This window comes from Lissotriton helveticus, chromosome 8 (assembly GCF_964261635.1).
Source record: "Lissotriton helveticus chromosome 8, aLisHel1.1, whole genome shotgun sequence".
Lineage (NCBI taxonomy): Eukaryota > Metazoa > Chordata > Amphibia > Caudata > Salamandridae > Lissotriton > Lissotriton helveticus.
In genome coordinates this window covers 257,251,272-257,277,463 of record NC_136069.1, presented here as the reverse complement: position 1 = coordinate 257,277,463, position 26,192 = coordinate 257,251,272, and the positions used below count along the sequence as shown (strand labels likewise).

Sequence of the window (26,192 nt, the reverse complement as noted above, 5' to 3'; positions counted from 1 at the left end):
TTGTGAACATGGAATTTTGATGGTTTTCTATGAACAAATAGTGTTGTTGATCTATCACTATCTGGCGACACTGATTTCTTGGATAGTGGAAGTGGTATTGTCTTCGCATATCTTCTTTATAATTTGTTGTAACTAACAGTTACAAAATTAACGTTTTTTATTGCTAACGCCTTTTCAGAGCTAGGGTTGGATGTACTAACAATAAAGGTAGCAATAAAGGTACGTCAGCTCTGAAATCTTCAGATCAGTTGTGATTTCTGACTTAAAATCAGACTTTGATAAGGAAGCACACCTTCATTCAGGGCTGATCTTCATCTACAATTTGTTTTATAGGACACATTGGTAATCCTGTTTTTGGGGTTCCCTTACAGTTTCCAATAAGCCACACATTTTGTAACTGGCCTGAACGGTCTGTATGGCATAGATTTCAAAGCCCAAATCAACACCTTGAGAACTCATATAGTTAGGAATGGGTGGATTTTTTTACAACTTGATGCAGCAATGGCCGATCAAGTTTAGATCTGATCTGTGTCAAAAAACCATCAATGCAAAACATACTGGGCAGATGGAAGCAGACATGCTAATCCTTTAGGCCAGCATAAACTCCATATCACAAAGGTTATGCCGGTACCCAAACTTATGAAACATATGAACATTTGAGGTTTGGGCAACCACTGCTGTGTAAAAGTATTTGAAATAGGGCTAGTGTGACACATAATTAGAAGCTGAGTCACCTTTCTGAAACAGGCTCTGAAAATTGAAATCATATATTTTATGATTGTAGGATTCTGCAGGTGCCATTGTCAGATTTTGGAGCCGTATCAGATAAATGATCTAAAATTGACAAATAAGTGCACTTTGACAAACTGTAAAGAAAGATTAATCATTTTAGATTTTTGAAAAAAAACTGATTTTTCATTGAAAATGTAAATTGAATTTGAAGAGGTTGTACAGTTCACATAGATAATATTAACCTAAAACTATAACTAAAAAAATAAAATCGAATATAAGGAGCACTTCTGATTGACACACCTATATAGATTGGTATCCAACAGGTTTCTGGTTACATTTTGCTCCACATCTTATTCATTTAAATTTGACAGTCTGCTGCAAGTCATCAGAATGGTTTGCGAATACAGTTTTAACACTTGCTGTTTTCAGTAGAGACTTCTGAATTTGACCCTAGAGTGTGAACCCAACCAGTGTATTTTATTTTGAAGAACCAAAGTATGTTAAAATCAAAAAGAAGTATGTGACCCATGGCAGGTATCCTGATGGTATTGGCAAAAAGGAGTTCGAGATTGTAGGCCCGTTTCACAAAGGGCCTTCCCACTTGTGGCAGATGCCTGCACTCGTGGCGGGGCCCCACACGTGTGTGTGACCTTCACAATAAGTAACTGCAGCGCGGAGGTCCCAACACAAGTGCAGAGGTCTCAACACAAGTGTGGGGTCTCCGCTAAGAGTGTGGAGGCACTTTGTGAACTGGGGCTAATATGTTTATCTAATCAAATTCATATGTTTCACACTAGTGAGGAATATTTCAAAGTGTGAATTGAGTGTGAGGGACCAAACTTAATTAGGTTGGTGAAGTAATTCTCATACTGCTTCACTGAAAATTGCTCAGGTGCTGTCTCAGTCATGTACATCATCTATGATGTTTCTTTTTTGCACTACAATCACAAAGAAAGACAACTTTCAAGTGTTTATTTTTACGAACTGCAGTGGAAGTTATCCTATTCTTTTAAAACCACCGCAAACAATACTGCATACTCAAGAACCCAATATTCTAAAAATAAATGTGTCGAGGAGTCTGCTTGGTGCATTGTTGGTTTCTGAAGTATGTAATAGCAAATCAACTTGGTACACTTATGATCAATGCCCAAAGAAAGTTTGAAAGAACCCCTTTTATTTTCTGAGCACAAACAGTAAATGGTGGAACCTATGCCCCTATTGCAGAATCAATGTCCAAATACAATTCAACTTACCAAATACTGAATTATGTAAAGAGCTGCGACTTTTGAAAAAATTATCTAATTTTAACGGCTAAAAGATTTTTATAGCCTGGCACCTGATAAATGATTCTGAAAAAATGAATGCCAATAAAAAATATAATCTTATAAAAACTGATATTGGAGGATGCAGATACATAGGAACAAATCATCAGGGGAAAGATCGAGGAAGAAGGATGAGGAAAGAACTATCTGACAGCAGTAAAAGAGTTAACTTTGATTTGTGGCTTTCGTCGATTGAGGAAAATATTTTAAAGAAGCTACAGACCCCTGTAAAGCTATTCAAACATAAACAAGAAAAGAGAAAGTTTGACTACCGTCCCTTCCCTTCACCTTACACCCCAATACATTTTAACCAAACTTTTTCCCTTGCACTCAGTGAGAAAAGGTTTTTTTAATGGGCAGGGTGTCAAATGAAGTCTGATATGTTTGAGAATTGTACTGTCAAAACCATCCCCAATGTTAGGAGGAATTTATTTGGATGAAAGAGGAAGGTTAAGAAATGCACAAATCCTCCTCTGGCTTCCCTAGTTGAGTAACAAACTAACTGTAATTAGGGAATAGTCCCACGTTAAAGTTACAGTGCCAGAATGGTTAGCAAAAAGGGTGTTTTTTTTGGATCTATACAACATTGTTTCTACCAACTGCTGACTTAAACGTGACACATATATTAGCATGGGAACAAACACTTCAGAAAGAAATCTCCAGTTAACAATGGAAATTACTAAGAAAAGACATTCATAGGAGCGCCACTAATATTAAAAATAAAGAAATTCATTTTAAAATAAATGTATAGCTGGTACTGTATGCTTGCACGATTACAGCACATTTATCCAAACACATGTGGAGAGTGCTTTAGAGGGCGTGGATCACATAGTGCTGCACTCCACTTATGGTGGAAGAACAATAGTTACTTACCTGTAATCTGTGGTTCTCCAGTATTGGTGTCTTTCATAGCATGCCTGAATCATTCCTGTCGTCGGAGTGGGAGTCCCACTGTGAGAAAGTGCCATCTTTCTTGCCTTGGTATGCCCCCACTTTTTTCTGAACTGCTGATGGGCTTTGACTGAGTGTGCCCTGGGTCCCTGCTAATCAGGTACCCAGGGCCAGTGTTCCTTCCCTAAAAAGAAAAAGCTATGCTGAAACAAAATACCCAATTGGCACCTCTGGCCACCTGTCAGCCCCTAGCAAATGGAACCCTAGGTACCCAGGGCATGGTGACCAGAGAAGACCCCTGAGGGCTGCAGCACTTATTGTGCCACCCTCAGGGGCCCTATACCCTGGCACCCATACACTGCCTTTGCAGGCTGAGTGCCTAAGTACAGAACTAAAACCAGAGTCGACATGGCACACATCCCTGTGTGCCATGCCCACAGAACCCACTGCCCTGACATACTTCAGTCACCCCTCTAGCTGGGTGCCCTATGCCAGAGGTGAGGGCATAGGTGCATGAGCCCTGTGTCCCTACAGTACCCAGGGCCATTCCTGGGCACCGTAAGTGCAGTGATGCCATTTAAGGTATATGGTGCTGGGAGGTTGTCATTACGAACTCCACAGCACCATAATGGCTACACTGAAGACTGACAAGTTTGGTACCAAACTTCTCAGCACATTAAACCTGCACTGATGCCAGTGTGGGATTTAATGTAAAATGCACGAGAGGGCATCTTAGAGATGCCCTCCAAAACCCGAACCTACAATCCACGTCTGGGATGAGTGGCTGCAGAGGCTGCCACTTAGCAGACATGTTGCTGGACCCCTGGGTGGAGAGCCCCCACTCTCCTGGGCCTGCAACAATGCACATCCTGGGCGAGGTGATATGTCTTCTCCCTCAAGATGGACAGGGGAAAGCTTCAAAGGCATACCGCCTCTGAGAGCTTCTCCAGACCATTTGCTGTACCCAGCAACTGGCCCCCCACCCGTTCTACCCCCACTCTGGTGGGAAGACTGGCGGGAAAAACTACGTCAGGAAGGAGGGTGTGCTAACCTTTGCCAACTCCACCCCTCAGGAGGAGGAGGCGAGGTGCAGCACGACTCCGGGCTCCGGCCATCTTGTAGATGGGGAGCCCTGCCCAATCCCGCTAGGCTCCTGCCCCCCTCCCACAGGAGAGGAGCAGGCTAGGGGGTGTCCTCACCCCAGAACAAGGACCCATTGGTCCCTGTCCTTGCCCTACCTGTAACGCCCCTAAATTTAGTATTTAGGGGCTCCCTGAACCTTCCTTCCTCAGATCCCGATATCAAAAGAAGAAAGAAGATCAAGAACAAGAAGACCCGCTGTGCAGCTGCTAACAACAGGATGACAACAACTGACTTGGCCCCAGCCCTACCGGCCTGTTGATCCTGGAACCTGCTCCTGTCTAATCCCGGCGACCTCCACGGACAGCAACCTTGGGACACCCAGAGGACCTGCCTGCCTTGACCCTCTCGAAGATTGGGACTCCCATCAGCAGAGGCTCTGCTGCAACACCCCACCTAGTGCTCACCAGGAATCTCCGGACCAGCTTACTCTGCACCAGCCGAGCCTGGGCCGGACCAACCCAAACCAAGACCACGAGGACGTGCCCCCGGCGACTGGGACCCGAAGTCCAGTGCCCAAAGACCCTCCTCGACGAACCAGCCGACGCCTGCAGACTCAGAACCAGGGGCCACCCCAACCGCGACCAGCCGAGGGTAAGCTTTTCCGACCCCTTAAGACACCCCTGCACTCGGCGCTCCGCAGCCCCCTGTGCCTCCCTTTGGGGTACCTACCTGTGCTCCATCCTCCCAACTTACCTCTCGAAGTGCTGGTCGCCCCTGGAGAGTCACCGTCCCCGAGACTGCAGCCTTTGTTCCTTTTTCAAGATCCTCATTGGATAACATTGAGCGCCGGACGTCTCAAAAGCACCTTGCAACCAGCCGCCCGAGTGCCGCTGGCTGTGACCTCTTTGCCCTGTCCTACTTCCCCTCTTGCCCAGAGCAAGTGACCAGGAGCCCAGCTCCCAGAGCCGCGTGGCCTGCTAGCCAGCAGCCACCAACCGAAGGCCCCCTTTCCCTCATTGGATAACATTGGGCCTACCTACCTCTGCACCCGGCCGCCCCTGTGCAGCTGGGACTGAACTAACTGTACTCACCTGACCCTGGGGGTCCCCTGAGTCTATGCCCAGAACCCTAACTTCACCAACCAAGTACTCACCTGGAAACCGGTAATTCATTTACCTGCCATTGGATAACATTGACCCATTTTGACTCGAAGATTTTCTAAGTGTGAGTTTTGAAAACTGAAAATATTCCTATAAAATCAGCCAAACTCCGAATTAGAAAATACTCACCTATGATCAAGAGAGAAGCCAGTACTGTACCTTTCAGCCCAGTACTGAACCGCAAAAGTAATCCCTAGCGGGTTTACTAGTAACCTGTATTTTCTCCATAGGAACCCATTGTCTGCTTTTCTATGAAATTTCTTCTAAGTGTCTACTTTTGAAAAAAGCAAATATTCTGCAAAAATCGTACGAAATACTGAAACACAATTACCTACCTGTTTTGAGTTAAGCCCCCAGTGCTGGCCCTAGGAGACTAGTGCTGGGTAACAAAAATAACGCGATCGTACTTTACCTGTAACCTGAATTTCCTCCCATTGGATAACATTGTCAGAATCACCTTGAAAAGTTTGTAAGTGTGAACTTTTAAAACAGCTTGATATTCAGAAAAATGTATCACAGTAACTAAAACGTTTTTGCTAATCTGGTTTCAGCTTAGACACCAGGACTGAATCTAAGATCTAGTCCTGGAACTACCAAAGTAATCCATAAAGTAATCAACTGTACTTTCCTATGAAAAACCCATTGAGCTCAAAGCTAGAGTGTGTTTCAGAACTGTATTGCTTATTAGCTATCCTGTAATTATTGTGTGTACAAACGTATTGCTCCTCTGCAAAGTATTTACATGAGAGTACTCGTACCTCGAAAAGTATATTTTTATAACTGTTGGTTCTAAAAATAAAACAACTATATCTGAGGATATAATAACAATTGGCCTGGAGTTCAGTTCTTGAGTGTGTGAAACCTTTTGCTGACTGAGTGTGTACAACAAATGCTTTACACTGTCCTCTGGTACTGCCTTATTGCTCGACCAAGCTACCACTTTGGAGAGTAAGATCAGTTCTGACTTTAACCTCTGTTATACCTTTGGGGTTTGTGGACTCTATACACACACTGTACTGCCTTATTGTCCAGTATATATAGAGCCACTTTCTCACACCCACGGTACATAAAAAGCAATAATATGCCTATAATAAACAAAAAACCTTGGTAATACACAACCAGGAAGTAAAGTAGCCCCAAGCTACAAGAGAAAAAACTTCCACACTCATGACTATCATAGGCATTTTGTATAGCCCAAACTGCAGCCAATCAGGCGACAGCACCCACCAGAATGTTCTCCCCAGAGGCTCAGGCTCTCAGATTTTCTCACACAGGAGTAAGCAAACATCATAGCTTAAACCAGCCTCTGAGGGGAGGTGGGTGGGTTGCATGTGAATCTATGAAAGACACCAATACTGGAGAACCACAGATTACAGGTAAGTAACTATTGTTCTTCTACAGTATTAGGGGTGTCTTTCATAGATTCACATGCCTGAATCAGAGTAGAAAGCAGTACATAACATAATGCTCGTTAGACGCTCCTTGTATCACAGTATACATATAATAAAAAGCATAAGGAATATCATAAACATACACAAATGCATTAGTGGTAGCATATGCATACAAGATCAGAATACATAACAGTATGTAAATAAGTGTCTAAAAAGAGCAAGTGGAGGAGGGAGAACAGAGGCTCACCTTATTTAAACAAGATTGCGGAGAACAGCTCGTCCAACTGACGTATCTGCATCACTTGAAGCGTCCAAACAGTAATGTTTGGTAAAAGTGTGTCTGCTGGACCAGGTTGCAGCTCTGCAGATCTGATGAAGAAAACACCAGCAAAGAGCGCAGTAGACGAGGAGATTGCTATCGTAGAATGCGCCTTCTGGGTTGTCTGAAAAGGCCTTCCAGCCTGCTGATGACATAGGCTAATCGTTGCAGACATCCAACGTGCTATGCTCTGCTTGGATACAGAATAGCCTTGACATAGTCTTCCATACGCTATAAATAGCTGATCTGATTTCCGAATTGTTGCAGTTCGTTGAAGCTAGAACTTGAGAGACCTCCTGACATCCAGGGAATGCAACGCTGTTTCAGCCGCTGTTTGAGGATTTGGACAGAAAGTCTTCAAAACTATGGGTTCATTAAGGTGAAAATCCGTTGGTACCTTAGGCATGAAGCTGGGATTGGTACAAAGCATCACCGAATTGGAAGTGAACTGTATAAAAGGTGATTTCACCGTAAAAGCTTGAATGTCGCTGACCTTCCTAGCTGAAGTCAGCGCTAAAAGGAGAGATACCTTCCAAGATAGGAACTTAAGATCCACCTTATGAATAGGTTCAAAGGGGTGACGCATTAGTTGAGCGAGCACCACATTAAAATGTCAAGATGGAGGCGGACGCAGGACAGGAGGAAACATTCGAAATAGTCCCTTAAAAAATTGCTGGATAACTCTAGCAGAGTAGAGAGAGTTAGAACCATCCTGACTGAACCTTGAGATAGCTGCCAAGAATACTTTCAATGTGCAATGTGATGAACCTGATTTCGCCAATTGAAGAAAGAACGTTAAGATCTGTTCTGGTCTGGCATGAATTAGATGCAAATTGACAGACTGACACCAGGCGCATAATCGCTTCCATTTAAGTTTGTATGTTTTAATCGTGGCAGGTTCCCTTGTATTGGCTAATACTTCTTGACAATCCGCAGGGATATCCAAGTGTGCGAATTCAAGGTGTTGAGGAGCCAAGCGGCTAATCTCAAGGAGGCTGGGTCTGGGTGACAGACTTGACCCTCCTGGATGGACAGATGGTTCAGTATTGGTGGAAACTGAATTGGATTGCACTCTGAAATGAGGAGAAGTTCAGTGAACCAGTATTTGTGCGGCCATCTGGGACCAATGAGAATGAGATGACAAGGCTATTTCTTCATCTTGCGGATGACTCTGCGAACCAACGGAATCGGTGGAAAGGCGTACGCATATATTTGTGACCAGTTTATGAAAGCGCATTCCCGCACGAGTCCTTATGGGGAAGCCAGCTTGCGAAGTGTGGGCATTTGCGGTTCTGACTTGTTGCGAAAAGGTCCAGCTCGGGGTGGCCCCACTCCCGAAAGACCGGGGCCAACGTTGGTTGATGGATCTCCCATTCGTGATTGGAAATTGCAGATCTGCTGAGGGGATCTGCTAGAACATTGGAGATCCCCGGAACATGGACAGCCGAGATGCTGATCCCCTGACTCAATGCCCAGTCCCAGATCTCCTGGGCTTGTTGAGAGAGCAGGGCTGACTTTGTACCGCCCTGTTTGTTTAAGTAATGCATTCTTGTTGTATTGTCTGTCTAAATTAGTACCGAGGCCCCTTGGATGACTGTTCGAAAGGATTTCAAGGCCAAGAAAATGGCTTGCAACTCCAGGAGACAGATGTGCCACTTCTTTTGTTGCACATTCCAATTTCCATTAACAGTCATTCCCTGAAGGTGTGCTCCCCATCCCTCGATAGAAGCGTCCGTGGTGATGGTAAAGTTTGGCGCTTCCGCTAGGAACGCACATCCTTCCTGTAAATTCTTTATCTGAGTCCACCAGAGAAAGGATTCTCGCATCCGAGGAGTTATGTGAATGATGTCATCGAATGACCCCGAAACCTGCAACCATTGGAGGTTGAGTTCTTCTTGCAAAACTCTCATTCTGAGACAACAGTTGGGTATCAGAGGGATGCAGGATGAAATCATACCTAGGAAAGATTTGAACATCTGAACTGAAACGTACTCTTTTTTTTGCAATAGGCAAGTTAACTTGCAGATCTTGTGTTGTATTTCTTTTGAGACGAAAGCCTGAGTGAGTTGGTTGTCCTGTGTGGCTCCCAAGAAGGACTTTCTTTGTGACGAGATGGGATTTCTCGAAGTTGATGGAAAGACCCAGCGACTGGAATAGTGATAGACATCTTTGAACGTGAACGCTCGCTTTTGCCAAAGAACTTGCCTTGATAAGGCAATCATCCAAGTATGGGAAGATTTGAATGCCCTCTAAGCGGAGGTGTGCCGGCACTGGAGCCAGAACTTTTGTGAAAACACAGGGCGCTGATCGAAGTCCAAAAGGGAGTACTTTCAACTGAAAATCCCTGCCAGCCACTCTGAATCGGAGGAATTTTGGGGAGGATCGGGACATGAAAATAAGCGTCTTGAAGGTCGAGAGTGGCCATGTGATCCCCCATTGAGAGAAGCAGGAGGATTTTTTGAAGCGTTAACATCCGGAAGGACATCTTTTTCAAGTATTTGTTGAGGGCGCGTAGGTCGAGGATAGGGCGCCATTTTCCCGATTTTTTCCAAATGAGGAAAAACCTTGAGTAAAAACCTGTTCCTTTTTGCAAATAAGGGACCTTTTCGATCGCTCCCTTCCGTATCATCAAATTGATCTGGGTGAACAACTCCTTGATATGAGCTGGAGGTGGGCCCTTCGGAGGAGAATTTGGAGGGATCTTGATGAATTCTAAGTTGTGACCCCCTGGCCACTATATCCAGGACCCACTTGTCTGCAGTAATTGCGGACCAGTTACAGTAGAAACTGGATATTTTTCCTCCAACTTTTGACTGGGAGGAGGGGAGAGATGGTGGCAGGTGGCATGTCTCATCGTTTCTTATTGGAATCTCTTCCATGGTAGGTGGATTTTCTCCTTGACTGCGTGTAGGAGTTACCTCGCTGTCCATAAGACTGCTGTTTGTAGGGCTGGTATCTCTGGTTAGTTTGTGAGGTTTGGTATGACCTCTGCTGATTATAGTTTCCTCTGTTGGAATAGGATCCACGCCCTTTCACACCTCAAAAGGACGACCTATGAAACTGAAGGCTACCCAAAGATCTCGCCGTCTCCGTGTCCTTCTTGATAGCCTGTAAGGCCTCGTCAACATGTTGGCCAAAAAGAAACTCGCCATCAAATGGCATGTCGACTATTTTAGTTTGCCCCTCTTGGCGAAAAGATGTAGATTTCAGCCACGCCTGCCTTCTCAACACAGCTGCACCCGCTCGCTGCCGGAAACCTGTAGACGCCACATCTACTGCTGCGTCAATCATCTCTGCTGAGGTAAGTTCACTTTCTCGCAATATCTGCCTCACCTCCGACTTTGAAGGGTCTGGTAACATTTCTACGTAAGGGGAAATGTCCGACCACATTTGTCTGTCGTATCTCCCTAATATCGCTAGGGAATTCGTGGCACGTACAGTTGTTGCTGCCATCGTGGAGACCTTCTTTCCAATGGAATCCAATCGTCTGCCATCCACATCTGGTGGAGCAGATATAGGTGAAGAGGGGTTCCTGGCCCGTCTCTGTGCCGCTTGGGCAACGACCGAATCGGCCTTAGGATGTCCTATTAGGCATGCAGGAGATTTGTCCGGTGCTTTATATTACTTGTCCAACCGCGGCAGCTGGAAGAGAATTGGGTGTTGCCATAATTTTTAAACCTTCCTTCCATATGAAGTCAATAATGGGAATAGTTTTGACCTGTCTTCGTGGCTGGTCTTTAAAGTCATAAAGAAAACAATTGTCTTTCTTTGTTTCCATTGGAATTAGAAATCTTTCAGTAGCCCTCTCCATCAGTAGATGGAAGCGAAGCCTCCGATGTCTACTGGAGGGGAACTAGCCGCAGCTGGTGCAGAAGGTGATGGCGTCTGAATTAGGTACTCATCCCATTCCGACAGAACAGATTTGTCATCCACCTCTCCTTCCTCTCTATCTTCATCCGTGGTGTTATCCTGAGAATGATGAGATGGCGCTGGAGAAGGTGGTCTTGGAGATCTCAAAGAAGATGCAGAGGCTTGAGGCACAGGAGTTGATGGGAGAGACCCCGCCGACGCAGATGGAGGGAAACAACAATAGTAATCGTCTAACATGTACTGCAAATTATTGAGAAGGGCCAAAGGCATCTGTGCTGTGGGCATCGTAGTAAGAGTTTGATGCACAGGTTCAGAAAAGTGTTCCTCATCTTGATCTTCTTCCTGAAATTTAATGAGCAATTCTGACGGACTTGTCGCAGTGCGGAACCTGTCGTCTACATCAGATTGCTCCTCGTCGTCATCAGAATCCAGCAGTTGCTCAGGCAATTTAAGTGGTGATAAAGTTTGCAATGATGAGCCACGTCTTTCAAGTAAAGAACCTGCCGTAGCCGGTGTGTCAAAGGAGCCTGTAGACGGCGTGGAGGACCATACTTGCAAATCAGTGCAAGTTGACAGAAGAGGCGTCAACGGACTTGCCGTCGACAGTGCCGTCGTCGAAGGAGATGGTGTCGACGAGACATTTAACTTCGTCGACGGTTCTGATCCTTTGCTTTGTAGACTGTGTATTAAGTTGAATTGCAAGCTACATATACCTCGCAGCCTGCCCCTCGGAATGTTGGCTAATCTAGCTGTGTATAGCCATCCGATTACTACGCCGCCGGCCCCAAGGTTGTAGGCAAAAGGCAGTGTACACTGAGAAATATGCAATAAAATGTTTAATAAAAAAAAAACGTTGTCGACGGTGAAATCTTCTTCGACGGTAGCTTCGACGACGAGGCATCCTTCGTCGACGATGTCTTCGTCAACGAGACCTTTTTCGTCGACGATGTGGCCGTCGACGATGAGGTAGTCTTCTTCGATGGTGGGGTCGTCGACTTCGAGCCAATCTTCGTCGACGAGGTAGCCGTCGACGGGGTAGTCTTCGTCGACGACGAAGCCGTTGTCAAGGTGGTTTTCGTTGAATGAGCACTCATCGACGGAATCGTTCTTCCCTTCGTCACCGACGACGGAGTGTCGACGATAGATGGCATTACCTTCGTCAACGAGATAGGTCATATCGAAACAGAGACCAGCGTAGACGGTGAAGAGGCTGACGACATGATTATCTTAGGCTTCGGCGATGAGAAGGTGACTGTCGACGTTCAAGTAGAGTCGACGACGATAATCGTCGACGAAGGAGCCGTCGACGAGCCTGTCGATGGCGAGGTCTTCTTCTTCTGAGGAAAAACCTTCTCAGGAAGCTTTTTCGACGCCAGAGACTTTCCAGACTTTTTAGGGGCGAAATGGAAGATGATTCAGAAGGTGGAGAAGCCTTTTTTGTAGAAGGCAACCCAGAGCCCTTGAAGGGCAGAACTTGCCTCAACACCTTAGCCCCAGGAGAAGATAGATCTTCTTCAGCCATCCTCTTTCTGGAGGATACAGATGCCCCTGAAGCCACACTTCCCACTTCAGGTAAAGGGTTATCCTGGTCTTTAATCTTCTGTAGCCACAGAAGTAGGCGTCCTTCCCTATCTCAGAGGGTCTTCTGAGGGAAGGTCCTGCAGATCTTACAATCTCTCACCTCATGATCAGGATACAGGCAGTAGATGCACTTTTTGTGTGCATCTTCTTTAAAAAGCCGGAGCTTTCCACAAGATTCACAAGGCCTAAAGGGAGATTTGTTAGTAGATGACATCCTAAGGATAGAAATCCAGTCAGAAAAAAGAAGTACTGAGCAGAGCTCAGGGGGGCTTCCCTTCACACGATGTGCAGTAGAAAATCTGAGAGCCTGGGCCTCTGGGGAGAACATTCTGGTGGGTGCTGTCGCCTGATTGGCTGCAGTTTGGGCTATACAAAATGACTATGATAGTCATAAGTGTGGAAGTTTTTTCTCTTGTAGCTTGGGGCTACTTTACTTCCTGGTTGTGTATTACCAAGGTTTTTTTGTTTATTATAGGCATATTTTTGCTTTTTTATGTACCGTGGGACTCCCACTCTGATGACGGGGAATGATTCAGGCATGTGAATCTATGAAAGACACCCCTAATACTGGAGAAATGCTCTTTAGTGCAACCATTCTGGGATGAAGTGAGGAAAACTGTGGGTAGTGTACTTGGATATCCCTCCCAGATGACCGCAAAGTAATTGTGTTAGGTTACATGGTCTGTGTGGGTCAAAACTAGTGTTGGCATTTAAGGGGAAAAGGATGGCGTCTCCTTCGATGGTATCAAACGTTATGGACACTATGTGCCATAGAGATATTTATGCATTAAGTGGAAGGCCAGCAAATGGAATTCAAGGATAAATGGGGAAATTGATTGATATATTAAACAGTGGACCTTCATTCTCCTTGTGCTCACCAAGATGGGTGGCTGTGTTTGTCCTTAACACAGGAACGAAGAATACGGAATAAGAATTGTAAGGCATTTGTGACTACACAATGTGGAGTAGAACTACTCAGATAGGGAAAGAGAGATTTTATGCTATCTGTTTATAAGTTGATGTTTGATAAAAGATCAATAAAAAAGATATTTGACAGGACAACGTTAATCAAGAACACAATACTGAAGGAAACTTCACCACTAAATTGAGTCTCACAAAGTCATTTGCTACTCGCAATGTCCTTTTCGTGCACTATATTCTTGTTTTTCTATTTCATAAAACATGGCATTTTTTACAGCAACACTTTTAATACATAATGCCCTCAATTCTCAAAGAACAATATGAAAGATTAAAAATATCAGCCTTGAGAAAAATTGGTTTTTCTTTACCTTGGAAGACGTTCTGCTTCTTTGCCCCTCACTTTTAAGGCTTTGAAGTTTTTCTCCCAATCATATACACTGAGAAGGTTGTTGTCCACAAGAGTCTCCACATTTACTTGTCCAATAACAACCCATTCCTGTTTAACAGTAGGGAAACATTTTATGTTTTACAGAAAAAAAAGAATAAAGCCATCAAGTTTTTGTTTTAAGGGCTATAAAGACTGCTTGACATGATTAAACCCACGTAGCATTCACAAACACTTTAAAAAATGTATAGTGCCCCGACTATGCTACATATAGATCGCATTCTTAATGACAGAACAGTATCGTTAAAAACAAGCTCTAACAGAGCGTGAGAGCTATGTAAAATTTTTAAGTCAGTTTCTCCATTAACAATTCACTTGAATAACCAACAGTAAGGAGGTGGAAAGGTGTACAGATTTGTGCCCACAGGACTCAGAGTGACCCCTACAGTGGTCACTCATAAGAGGGCCAGGAACAACAGAGAAACCAGAGGTTGGCATGGAGGCTCTAAGCAGGAGACTAAGGAGTTGCCGTCAGGCTGAGTAGCCAGGGCTTTAGGGGAGGGAAACAGGCACACAAATGCCTTGGCCTCAGTACACCATGTCCCTAAGAATCACCAGCAGACCACAGACCAGAAGTAGACTTACTTGAAGGAGTAGTAAAGGTTGCAGACTTCAGGAAGGAATTTCAGAGTTACTTGAAATTAATGGGGAATACATAGAGGATGCCATGACCAAACCATGAGGGGAAAGGGGAGGAGTAGGGAGCTTTATAGGGGTGTTGTCCCAGGCTCAAGAACTGATAGGAGTGGTAAGGAATAGACAAGAAAAGCCACAAACGGGGCTACTTGGAAGGAGGGGAGAGAGATGAAGGAGGTAGAGGCCAGTCTCATTAAAACCTTGTCCACTCTCGATCGAGGCAAATGCTAGCTGAAGGCAGTGCCAAGCCTTACATGAAGAACCCCTTCTTACAGGCAACAGGCAAATACAAACCAGAGAAGCTAACCTCATCATTCGGCAACTCTACACCTACCGTCACGGAAAACGATGACCACAATGCCGCAGCCCAAACCCTGCACAGATGGATCCCCGCAGCACCAATACCTTAGCCCCCTCCAGAAAAACAACAACACACACGCCAAGAAAGCTAGATGGTTTACCACTGAACTTTGAGAGTCCAGACGCACCCGCCGCCGCCTCGAAAGGGACTGGAGGAACACCAAATCCACAGAAGCCCACAACAACTTCAGAGCCGCCACCAAAGTCCACCACCAACTCAACAGAAAAACGTGGAAAAAAGCAATAGAAGACAGAATCTCCACCCACGCACACAATAGCAAAGAACTCTCGGACCCTACACCAACACCACCAGAGTCCCCCAGGGGTCATCCTTCAGCCCTACGTTCTTCAACGACTACATGGCTCCGCTCGCCCCCATCATCAGAACCTACGCATTCAACATTGTGTCATACGCAGACGACACCCAACTCATCCTCTCCCTGTCCAACGAATCCAACACCGTCAGACACAATTTTCGAGAAGGCATGAAAGCCGTCGCCAAATGGATGAAAAACAGCTGCCTTCAACAAAACACCAACAAAATAAAAGTACTCATCATGGGCCCACACCCCGACACCTGGAACGACACCTGGGGTCCCCCACCCCCGGAGGTCCGCCCACCCCCATAGACCACACACGTAACCTGGGAATCATCCTGGACTCTGAACTCAAAATGGACCGCCAGATCAATGCCGTCACATCCTCCTGCTTCCACACCCCCTGCCTCCTATGCAAGACCTTCAAATGGATCCCCCTCGAACACAGAAAGACCGTCACTCACGCCCTGGTCACCAGCAGACTCGACTACGGCACGCACTCTCCGCCGGAATAAACAAAAACCTCACAAGCAAGCTACAGAACATCCAGAACGGCACCGCAAGACTGGTCCTCAACCTGCCAAGACACTGCCACATCTCCCAGCATCTGCGCACACTCCACTGGCTCCCCATCGAAGCTAGAGTCACCTTCAAGATTATCACCCACGCTCACAAGGCCCTCCACGACACCGGACCAGCATACCTGAAGAGCCGACTCAAATTCCACGCACCCCAAAGGACCCTCCGATCAGCCCAGCTCTCCTACACCGTGGTCCCCCGCACCAAAAAGACCAGATCAGGCGGCCGCTCCTTCTTCCTCCTCGCGGCTAGAGCCTGGAAAGCCCTCCCTCTCGACCTCAGACAGACAACATCTCTTCCCACCCCAACCCCCAGCGCCTTGAGACCCTTACGGGTGAGTAGTAGCGCTTGATAAACGCGTGATTGATTGATTGGTTGATAACCTTAAGGACCATGTGAATTTACTTCTGAGGGTTGAACAGAACTTTGATTTGTGGACAATATCTAAACTTCTATACAAACTGTGATATTGAATTTACACCTAAGATTAAGAAGAAAATGAGAGTTAGATATGATTTGACCATCTGAGCAATCACTAAATAACAATGTTTCTGACAAGAGAAAGAACAGAGCCCATCCTGAGGTGGCATACTTAATCATATGGTTACTCCTCACACCACAAGAACCTGTTGTGATGTGGGCTATAGCTCTTGAATTAGGAGGAGCTCTTTGATATGAAACCAGCCCTAAGAGAGGCTTAGGTGTGGGTGAACTGACCACAGTGCAAAGAATTGGTTAAAAACTATTTCCCAGTCAGACCCTAGAATTCTATTCGGTCCCCCAGTGACAGGATTAAAAACAGTGGAGTGAAGCAGGGAAGAGACCCATCACTGACTATGTAGATTGGTCAACATGTTTCTAGCCTAAAATTACCCTTAAAGAGGTGTAGTGGGCATTCGCCAGGACCTATTAGAGTCACTCTGCTATAAAATACAGTGATAAGGTATGAAATTGTAAAGATACTGGTACAAACAGCGTGATCCACCTCTTAGAGTGCATGTGAAATAAAAATGATCGTCAGAACATTGTGCTTTTGTAGGTATCCCTGTGTCATTCCTCCGTAATACCTTGATAGTGTAATTGGATTTGAGGTGCACCCCAGCTTAACTCTCAAAAGGGCTGGTTAATATCAAAGAGCTCCTACCAATTCAGGAGTTGCAGCCCACATCACAACAGATTGTTGTGGTATGAGTATGGTCCCTATGATGAAGCATGCGGCCAGGCCCAGGGTCCAACCCTTTAGTGCAGCCCCTCTCCCCGACCCACTTCAGGCCAGGGGGACCCATACCCAGAAGTCTTTTTTTAAAGGAAAGGGGGCATGTGTCCCCCCTCCCCAAGCTCCTTTGGACCCAGGGATTCCATCTCCTGTGCCCTTTTTTAATTAAAGGGAGAGGGACCCCTCCAGCCCCGAGCCACAAGGGGCCCAGGGACCCCATCCTCTGTGCCAGAACATATGTGAAGAGGAGCAGGTGTGCCCCCCCCCCCCAAGTCATTAGTGGCCCCAAGGGACCCCATCGGCCCAGTGCCACAAAATATAGGAAGGGGAGGTGAGGGGAGGGCACCCCCCCCCTCCCCGAGCCTTAATTGACCATGTGGATCCCATTTCCTGGGCAAAGTTCCTTAGAAAAAGGAGGAGGGGACATATAACCCCCTACCCAGTCTATTGTGGCTCTAGGGACCCCAGTCTCTTGGCTGGTCTTTCTTTTATGTGAGTTCCCGGTACCAACCCGGGGCATCCACCAAACAGCAAGTTGCAGGGTGTGGGGGGAGCCCAGGGCATCCGTGGCCCGAGCGAACTCAAACGCATGGTGCAGGAGTCAGCATTGGTCTCGCCCCGATAGGGGCAATGTGGGTTTCTATGCATGCAAGAGCGTAGGCAGGGAAACAAAAATCTGCTCCCACCCGGCGGGGGCATTTTTAAAGCTCCCGCTGAGTGAGAACAGATATGCCTTCCCTTTCTGCGTTCTTGCGAACAGGAAAGCATGTCTGCTGCCATCCAGTGGGAGTTTTCAAAATGCAACACAATTATTGTGTATTCCCTGTCTAGTTGCTGAAGGATCCTGCTTTTGTCCTACCGGACTTCTGTTTCCTCGATTGTTATGGCTGCAGTGCATGCTTCAAGAGGGATTTTAGAGTTAGATGCGGAAGGAAACTAGGTTGTCAATAGTACACTCTCCACTCAAACCCCCAGCCTCAGACCCCAAGTTTAGTGTTGGCAGAGAACTTCTCCATCTTGGATTTGTCCTGACACATTGCATTCTGGTCCTGTTTGTAGACTGGTGAACCCTACAAAGTCGGACCCTCACCCAGCCTTCCTCAGAACACTGCTGGACTTGCGAAAGGATACCAGACAGAAAGAAGCTGCGCACTTGGCATCTGTGACCTGTGAGAAGGACATAAGGAGGTCAGACCCCCTACCTGTTGAAATTGAAGACACACAGCTCTCTAAGGATCATAAGGATTATCCTCCGGGTTGAATCCAGAAGCAAAGCTGAAGCGGACATCCCTGTGAGGAATCCCAGCTAACCATTGGCAATTGGACCTGGACTGGACTTCGATGTTGCCCTCTGCTTGATGCCCTGAGAGTTCGATGTGCTCCCCTGAGGTACGTGGGCCTTGGAAGTGAACTCATGGGTTGGTTGGGTACTAAAAGAAGTCTGGGAATCTTTCAAAACTTTTGCCCCAGAGTTTCAAGTGGATGGCTGTGAAAAGTATAGGACTGGTAGCTCCATGGCATTGGATTTAATTTTAGGTTCATTCCATGTACGGAAGAGTTTTTCCTTGGAAAAACAACAATGTTCCCTTTCAGACTGGAACTTAAAAATGTCTTCGAACTTACCTACTTCTAGACCCTAGAAGCACCAATTAACTTGGTAAATCCGATCCACACTCCATCAGAGTTTGGGTCAGCCTCAAATCATGTATAGGTCTTGGTTCACCATGACTATTCACTACCATTGGTGCTTTGCACTTTGTGGAGCTATTTTCACATTTAAATCTTTAAAAATACATATTCCCTGATCCCCTTATTGGATTTTTGTCATTCTGGTGTCATTCTACTTAGTAAAGTCTTCACTATTGTTATAAATTGGATTAGGATTTTTACTGTGTTGTGTTTCAGACTTTAATTGTTTTGGTACTTTTAAATGCATTACACATTTTTGTTAATTTAAGTCTGTCTTCTCTGAGCCATAGCAACCAGTGATTGAGCCAGGTTTAAATTATGGAAACCTTTGACTTGACCTAAAAGGATAGTGACTTTATTACTTGTGGTGGAGACCAATCTACACCAAGTAATAGACCCCTTTCACACATATACATCTAAGAACTAAATAGCAGAGAGATGTAAGAGATCAGGAGAATTCAATTTGCAAGAGGCTGTGATGCATCGCATAGAAGTGTCTATGAAGGTTACTTCCAGATTAATTCAATATAAGGTGCTTCAAATGGTATATTTAATTAATCAAGATTATGTGATAGGCCAGTTGTCTGGAAAAAAAAGCTTGAAATGTGATGGAGATGACTAAACTTTTATTCTATTTTATTCACACTATCTGGGGTGTCCAGCTTTTCAAGTCTTTCATGGAGAGTTAAGAAAAACAGTGGTGCGGGAATCATGGGAAGGGGACAGGAAATGTCCAAACTCTACAAAATATTACACTGGGGTTGGTGAAATCAAAAATGTTATGTGTTTATTGATATAGGACCAATACACGTTTCTCTGTGGGTGGTTAAGTGAATGGTTTTGACTGATAAATGAATTAATATATCAGACTGTCTGAATATATATTTTAAACTGTCATAATCAGTCACAAGCTGCTAACAAGAAAATGCTTTTATTGACTCTGATCTGTCCTTTTTTATATCCGTATACATACTGGACCCAATTCACAGAAGTAATCTGAGACGAAAGTCTAACTTTACGACTTTCGGTATTCACAAAGGGCATTTACGAGTAGTAAAGTTAGACTTTTGGTCTAAGTTTAGACCAAAAGTCTAACTTAGACCAAAAGTCTAAGACTAATATTACTACTAAAGTTAGACTTATGGTCTAATTTTAGTAGTAGTAAACTTAGACTTTTGGTCTAAGTTAGACTTTTTTTTATTGTATTTTCTAATTTTACATTTAGACAAAAATAAAGGAGCACCAGAGGTGAGCAGTACAAACAGGCGGTAAATACAGTGCATTGTCATGGTAACACAGTAGCAGCTGCGAAAAAAAAGAAAAAAAGAAAAAAGAAAACACTGAGGGATCAATGTGCTACAGGGTAACACACCGGGAAGTAATCAGAACGTGGTTGATACGAGAAAAATATACCTTTAGGCAAAAAGCAGGAGGACAAGTCTTGGATACACATATTGCAAATTACACAGCAACTATAGCACATTCCCCCTTCACACTCGTAGAGTATACCAAGGACGACTCACTCTGTCCTAGCTGTAGCTTAGGAATAACGGGATCGGGACAAAATAATTACTGCTGTACATCACTCAGCGAGCCCCCGCCCTCACTATTTTATTGGCCCTGTATGTATTGTACAGTGATCATAAATCCTTGGGTTTGTAGCGGGGGGCATGAGAGCACTGAAGTTCTCAGTTTGTGTAGAGCACTATAACATGTCAGAGGCCCATTGGGTCAAAGTAGAAGGAGAACCCCTGCACCAGCAAATAGCCACCCTTTGCTTTACCATGAGTAGTCCCATGTTGACTAACCTGCGCAGCCCCTTAGGCAAAGATTTTGAGAAGCCCAGAAGCACTAGCGTCAGGTCAGGTGAAAACTCCTTTTCCAGTTATAGCTGTCAATTCCAAGAACAGCTGGTTCCAAAACCTAGCCACTCATGGCAGAGCCATTCTAGATGAGCAAAATCAGCTACAGGTTCACTGCAGCGCTCGCATTGCGAGTGTTCTCGGAGCCCATATCTGCTTAGTCTTTCTGGGGTATAGTAGAACCTATTTAGGTACTTAAAGTGTATTAGACGGTGACTACCATTGAGAGAGATTTGTTTTGTGTTGAGGCAGCAGTATAATCACATGGCATCATCAATTTCCATATTCAGGTCAGATTGCCAGGCTAAACGGGCTTTAGTGTAGTGGTTCGCTCTATATTACATAGCGTGCTTGTATATTTTCGAGACTGTTCCCGTTGTGGCTTGCGTTTTTATAATCAGGGGAAGAGCAGTCACCTCTGGCGGTTCAGTTAGGTCAGTGCCTAGCAGCTGCAGTAATGCGTATCACGTCCTATGATATTGGAACTTGGTTAGGAATGAGGGCACATTTTCCCCCACAGCATGAGAGTCCCAGTCCTTCATAATTCTGTTATCACACAAGTCGCCTATTGTGTGTATCCCGATGGAATTAAGCGCACGGACGACACCCCTATCCCTGCAAGGCGACAACCAGGGCAGCCAAAGGTGAGTACAGCAGAGACCCTGCCTGCAACTTCAGGAGATGATGCCAGGCATGATTAGTTGCATTTATCGAATCTAGAATGCCCGTTCTGCGGTCTGAAGGCCCGAAGAGCAGCATGAGTAGCAGGTTCGGGGCGGCCACCTCCTGCTCAATGCGCAAGTGAGGGATAGCAGGGGAGCCATGTATCCAGAGATGAGCGTGGGCGCATTGCGTGGCTCTATAAAAAAGATCAAAGGCCGGCACCCCCAGCACCCCCATGTGGCAAGGTAAGGTGAGAATTTGCCATTTGACTATTTGACCCTTGGCTGTTTGCCCGCCCTAGCCAACTTGACCATCAGAGTTGTGAGTTTCTTAAAGAATATACCAGGGAGGACCATCGGTATGTTCGTGAAAAGGAACAGAAGACGAGGGAGAATTACCATTTTTATTATTGAAATTCTACCTAGTAGCGTCAACGGTAAGCGAATCCAGTGGTCTGTATCGTCTTCCAGTTTACCCACTAGTACACCATAATTGTCTCTGAAGACTATCTCCAAGTCGGAGTGCACTGCGATTCCAAGGCACTTCACTGGGTCCGTCGTCCATTGAAGTGGGTAGTCCAGGTCAAATTGTGTTGTAGACGGCGAGAGGGGAAAAACAAGGGATTTGGACCAATTGACCTGCAGACCCGAGACTCCTCCAAAAAGTACCACCTCCTGCAGCACCGAGGAGAGATGTCAATCAGGATCCTGCATATACAGAAGTGTGTCATCAGCATAGGCTGAGACTATGAGATTATATCCTGGGATGCTAATGCCTTTATGTTCGCGATACTCACATAACGCACAGGCTAAGGGCTCCGCTACGAGCTCATAGAGAATCGGGGAGAGCGGGCACCAATTTTAATACGAGCCGAAGGCGAGCAATAGAGCAATAGAGTACGTCCAACAACTGCAAAAAGACCGGTCCCAAGCCCATATGCACCAGTACCTGCCGCATGAAGGGCCATTTAACAGAGTCGAATGCCTTCTCCATATCGAGAAATACCATGACCACGCCCGCAACTCTGGGACGGTGTGTTGCAACGCCCCAAACACCGTATGTAAATTATAAGTGATGTTGCGTCCTGGGACAAACCCCACCTGTTCCGGCGCTGCAAGGAGGGGGAACAGAGGCACCAGTCGGTTGGCCAAAATCTTCGCAAAGATCTTGGTATCAACATTGAGTAGTGAAAGGGGACGATATGACGAACATTCCTCAGGAGGCTTTCCTGGTTTTCAAATGGCGACAATTATCGCCTCTCTCAAAGAGGGCTGCTTCAAGCCAGACACGCACATGTCTTCGAATAGACCAGTCAGGTGTGGTAGTAAGAGGTCCAGGAACGTCTTGAAAATGCAACAGTTAGACCATCAATTCCAGGGGCACTACCCACTCTCATAGTGGATAACGTAAGAATAATTTCCTCTAGCTCTATGGACCGAATCAGAAACTCGCGGTGTGTGTCAGTCAGCCATGGTAGCTTAATATGAGACAAATAATCTAATATTTCAGCCTTAGAGCCAGTGCCACGCGACGAGTACAACAACTGATAAAATTGCCGAAACCTCTCTGCTATGGCATGATCATCCCTTAGCGCCTCACCTTCCGCCGAATTCAGAACTGTAACCCTAGAGTGGTCACGGCGATTCTGCACTAGCTGTGTGAGCACCCTGCTTGGTCGTTCGCCCTTAGCATAAATACGTGCCATGGCATATTTGCCGAGATGTTTAATTTCGGCATCAGCTGTCTCTGGGAATTCTTCCAATTGGGTCTTGAATTCTGCCAGCACCTCATCATCAACACCGCGTCTCTAGGTCAGTCAGCGAGGCCTCTAAGTCATTCAATCTTCTATGCAGCGCTTTAAGAACACCCGAGTGCTTGGACATCGTGATCCCTCTAATATAAACCTTGAACGCCTCCCACACTAGCTGGAACCTCTCTACAAAGCCCACATTTTTGTCAAGGTATGTCTCAATTGTGTCTGCCAGTTTAGCCTTGAATACCATGTCCAGAAGTGAGTATGGAGGAAACCGCCAGTTGTAAGGAGAGTCAATTACAACCAAAACCGAGGAATGGTCTGAGTACATACACGCAAGCACCTCACAAGTTCGCACCTGACTGTACAACTGTCTGGAGGCTAGCCAGTAATCAATACGTGTGTAAAGGCAATGGAAAGCCGAATAGTGGGTGAATCCCCCTTTGTCAGGGAAACACTGTCTCCAGACATCACGTAAGTCTGCCTGCATCATAGATGCAGCGAGAGTATAAGCCGAGGCTGCGACTCGCCTAGTCGGTCCTCCTGAGCGGTCACTCTCTAGGTTCATCACAAAGTTAAAGTCACCACCCCATAGTCGCTGCCTACACTCAAGAGCTTGCACCCTACTGAACAAGTTTTTATAAAAGTCTGGGTTATCATAGTTGGGCTCATACACATTAATAACCAATAGATCCAGCCCCCTACCCCTACAACTGGATACCACAAATCTGCCATCAACATCAGTATGTAAGGGCTGCATAGTAAAGGAAGACTTAGGGCGGACCCATGTGAGTACTCCCCAGGAAAGTGTAGTGAAGCCAGCAGCATGTATAGTCCCTTGCCAACCCCTGCTACAAAGTAGCGGGCTGGAGAGAGGTAGGTGGATTTCCTGCAAGAGTGCAAAATCAATATCATGTCTGTTCAGGTACGCTAATATTTTCCAAAGTTTCCTGTGGTCATTAAGACCGCGCACATTCCATGTAAGTGCTCGTAGAGTGCCCTGTGTATCAACCCTGCGGGGATTTCTTTTAGTTTATGTTTGGGAAGTGTGCTACCTCTGCCCACAAGTGTTATGCAGTATGGGGGTATCGCCTCTTGGGTCCTCCTTGCGTTCTATTGACACAGCTGTATTTGTTGCTATCCTTTGTTGCTATGCAGGATGTCTGTTTGCCAGTTAATTGTCTACGCCTAGTTGGGGTTGGCCTGGCGTGGGTGTGGGCTGGGGTGGGGTGGGAAGGAGCCTGAAGGTGAGCAGCATTACTAGAAGACACTACACACAATATACAGGAATTCTGCATATACCGGTATTTTATGGCTGACATTAGCGATATAGAGGCGATGGGTTCGGTCGATTAGTGGCCAAGTGTAGGACATTACTGAAGTTGACAGCCATCTACCATGCAGACAATCAAACTTGTTTCAGACCTCGTATGGGTCCTGAGTCAATCATTGTGTTGGTCATGCATGATCTGCGTATAATTTTAGATGGTGGCAGTGTGGTTATTCTGTTAGATTTATCTGCCACATTTGAAAGCATCCACCACACCATTTTCATGCACTGATTGGCCATGGGTGGTATTTCCACTACAGTGTTAGCCTAGCTACATTCTTTTTTAGAAGGATGAACACATCCAAGGCTCATTCAGGTCAGGTCCTCTGGGCTCACTTGCTACAGAATTATCATCTAAGTACGTATACGTAGGAATTGTGTTTGGGTTTGTCCTGCTTTTAGATACCTACACTACCAAGCTTCCATGGGAGGGTTACGGAGATAAAAATGCTGGGTCATCTAGGGCAGTGCAGTGACAATCTGCCAATCTGGTGGTTGACTGGGAGGCCAGAGCAAGGTTTGGCCCACGCCCCCAGCAGGGTATCAGTAAGTGCTTTGTTAAAAGGAAAGAGGGGCTAAGGGGATTATTGGCCCAGCTGGAGGACTTCTGTCAGGACATTGGTCTTGACCTCCAAGGTGGGGAGAAGGAGGTCAAGGACTTCCACCACCCTACACATCACCATGGCGTAAGAAGCGCTCTCTCCTCAGTTCTAGGACCAGAAGGTTATAAGAGACCTGACTTGTGACGGTATCAAGGCCACTAGTTTCATAGGGTCATCCTACCAATTCTCTTTGTGGTATAGCTGGCCAATCCTATCACCCACATCAAAGGGTGATGAGAAGGGCAACGGGGGTTGACGGTGAACCAGCCAGCGGTAATCCAGATGATGAACCTCTTGGCTCCTTGGGGCCCGAAGGTGTGCCAAAAGGAGTCAGCAAGGATCCAGCAAGTCAGAGCATGGTCTTACAGCACTCTCCAATCTGTTTCAAAACTCAGGATGTGCTGGGACACGTTACAGGATAGGCTCTGAGGTAGATTAACTCCAGGCGCGAGATAGAGATGCATAGTGCAGCCCTCCATGAATTCTCAGAAGAGAAGATTTCTTCTGCTTTTTCTTTGAATTACCAGACTACTTTGATCGAGGCGAAGACTGATCTCTGGAATGGCTCCTGGCTCTAGAACGGGGCTGAACTGTTGACTTGGACCGGCCTCATTGCGGCGTCTTCTGGTGCTTGGTGATGTAAGGTTTTGCCTTGCGGTCTTGAATAACCTTCGAGTTCATTGACACACAATCACTGCAGTCCTTAGAGTTGTGATTCAACCCCAAGCATGAACAATGTGATGAGGATCTGTCACAGACATTTACTTGCAACAGTCTTTACAGGGCTTAAAACCTGTTGTTTTGGGAGGTGACATTTCCCTTGCACAATGAAATTAGAAAGATTTTGAAGCAGTAAGGGTCTCAAAAAAACGAGAGGCAGCTCCAGATCTGCACCAGGAGTCATAGAAAGAAAGAAACAGATGTCAGCATGTGGGAGTAGCACTTATATAGGCTTCGCATGTCATTTTTAGAGTGGAATGGCATCAGTGCAGAGCTGCCCAGCCCCACCTACTAGAGAGCAGAGGTACTGCTGAAACGTTTGCAGATCTAGTCTGACTCCTGCAGAATGAATATTCAAAAGACGAGGAATCTGCTGCTAGAAGTGCCTATCAGAAATCCCTTAACTGTACCAATTGCACGCTCCCCCAATGCAACGAAAGTGCAAACTGTAGAACCTTAAACATAAGTGATCTATGGTGTTGTCCATGCACCATGCAACAAAGTTACTCCATCTGCCACAGTAAGCCAATTTTGTAGAGGGGCAACGTTCCGAAAGAATGATGTCAACAACCTCCTGTGGAAGCTGAAGGGAACTCAGATATCCCCGCTCAGTCTCCAGGCATGTAGATGGAGTCCTCGGATACAGGAGTGCAGTACCACCCTTTTTGAGTGAGAGAGATCCAGTCAGAATGGCAGCTTGCGAGGAGACATCTGGAGAAATGCAGAAGTTCTGCATACCGCACCCTCATT

General features: G+C 45.9%; 1 protein-coding gene across 2 annotated transcripts in view; it reads right to left on the bottom strand.

Annotated features, from left to right (window-relative positions):
- DYNC2H1 (dynein cytoplasmic 2 heavy chain 1) overlaps positions 1-26,192 on the bottom strand; it is a 1,763,151-nt gene that overhangs the window by 1,458,421 nt on the left and 278,538 nt on the right. For both annotated transcript variants that reach the window (XM_078657019.1, XM_078657020.1), the window contains exon 18: positions 13,639-13,766. In XM_078657019.1, the coding sequence (XP_078513145.1) occupies positions 13,639-13,766 (128 nt within the window). The remainder of the gene's footprint in view (positions 1-13,638; positions 13,767-26,192) is intronic.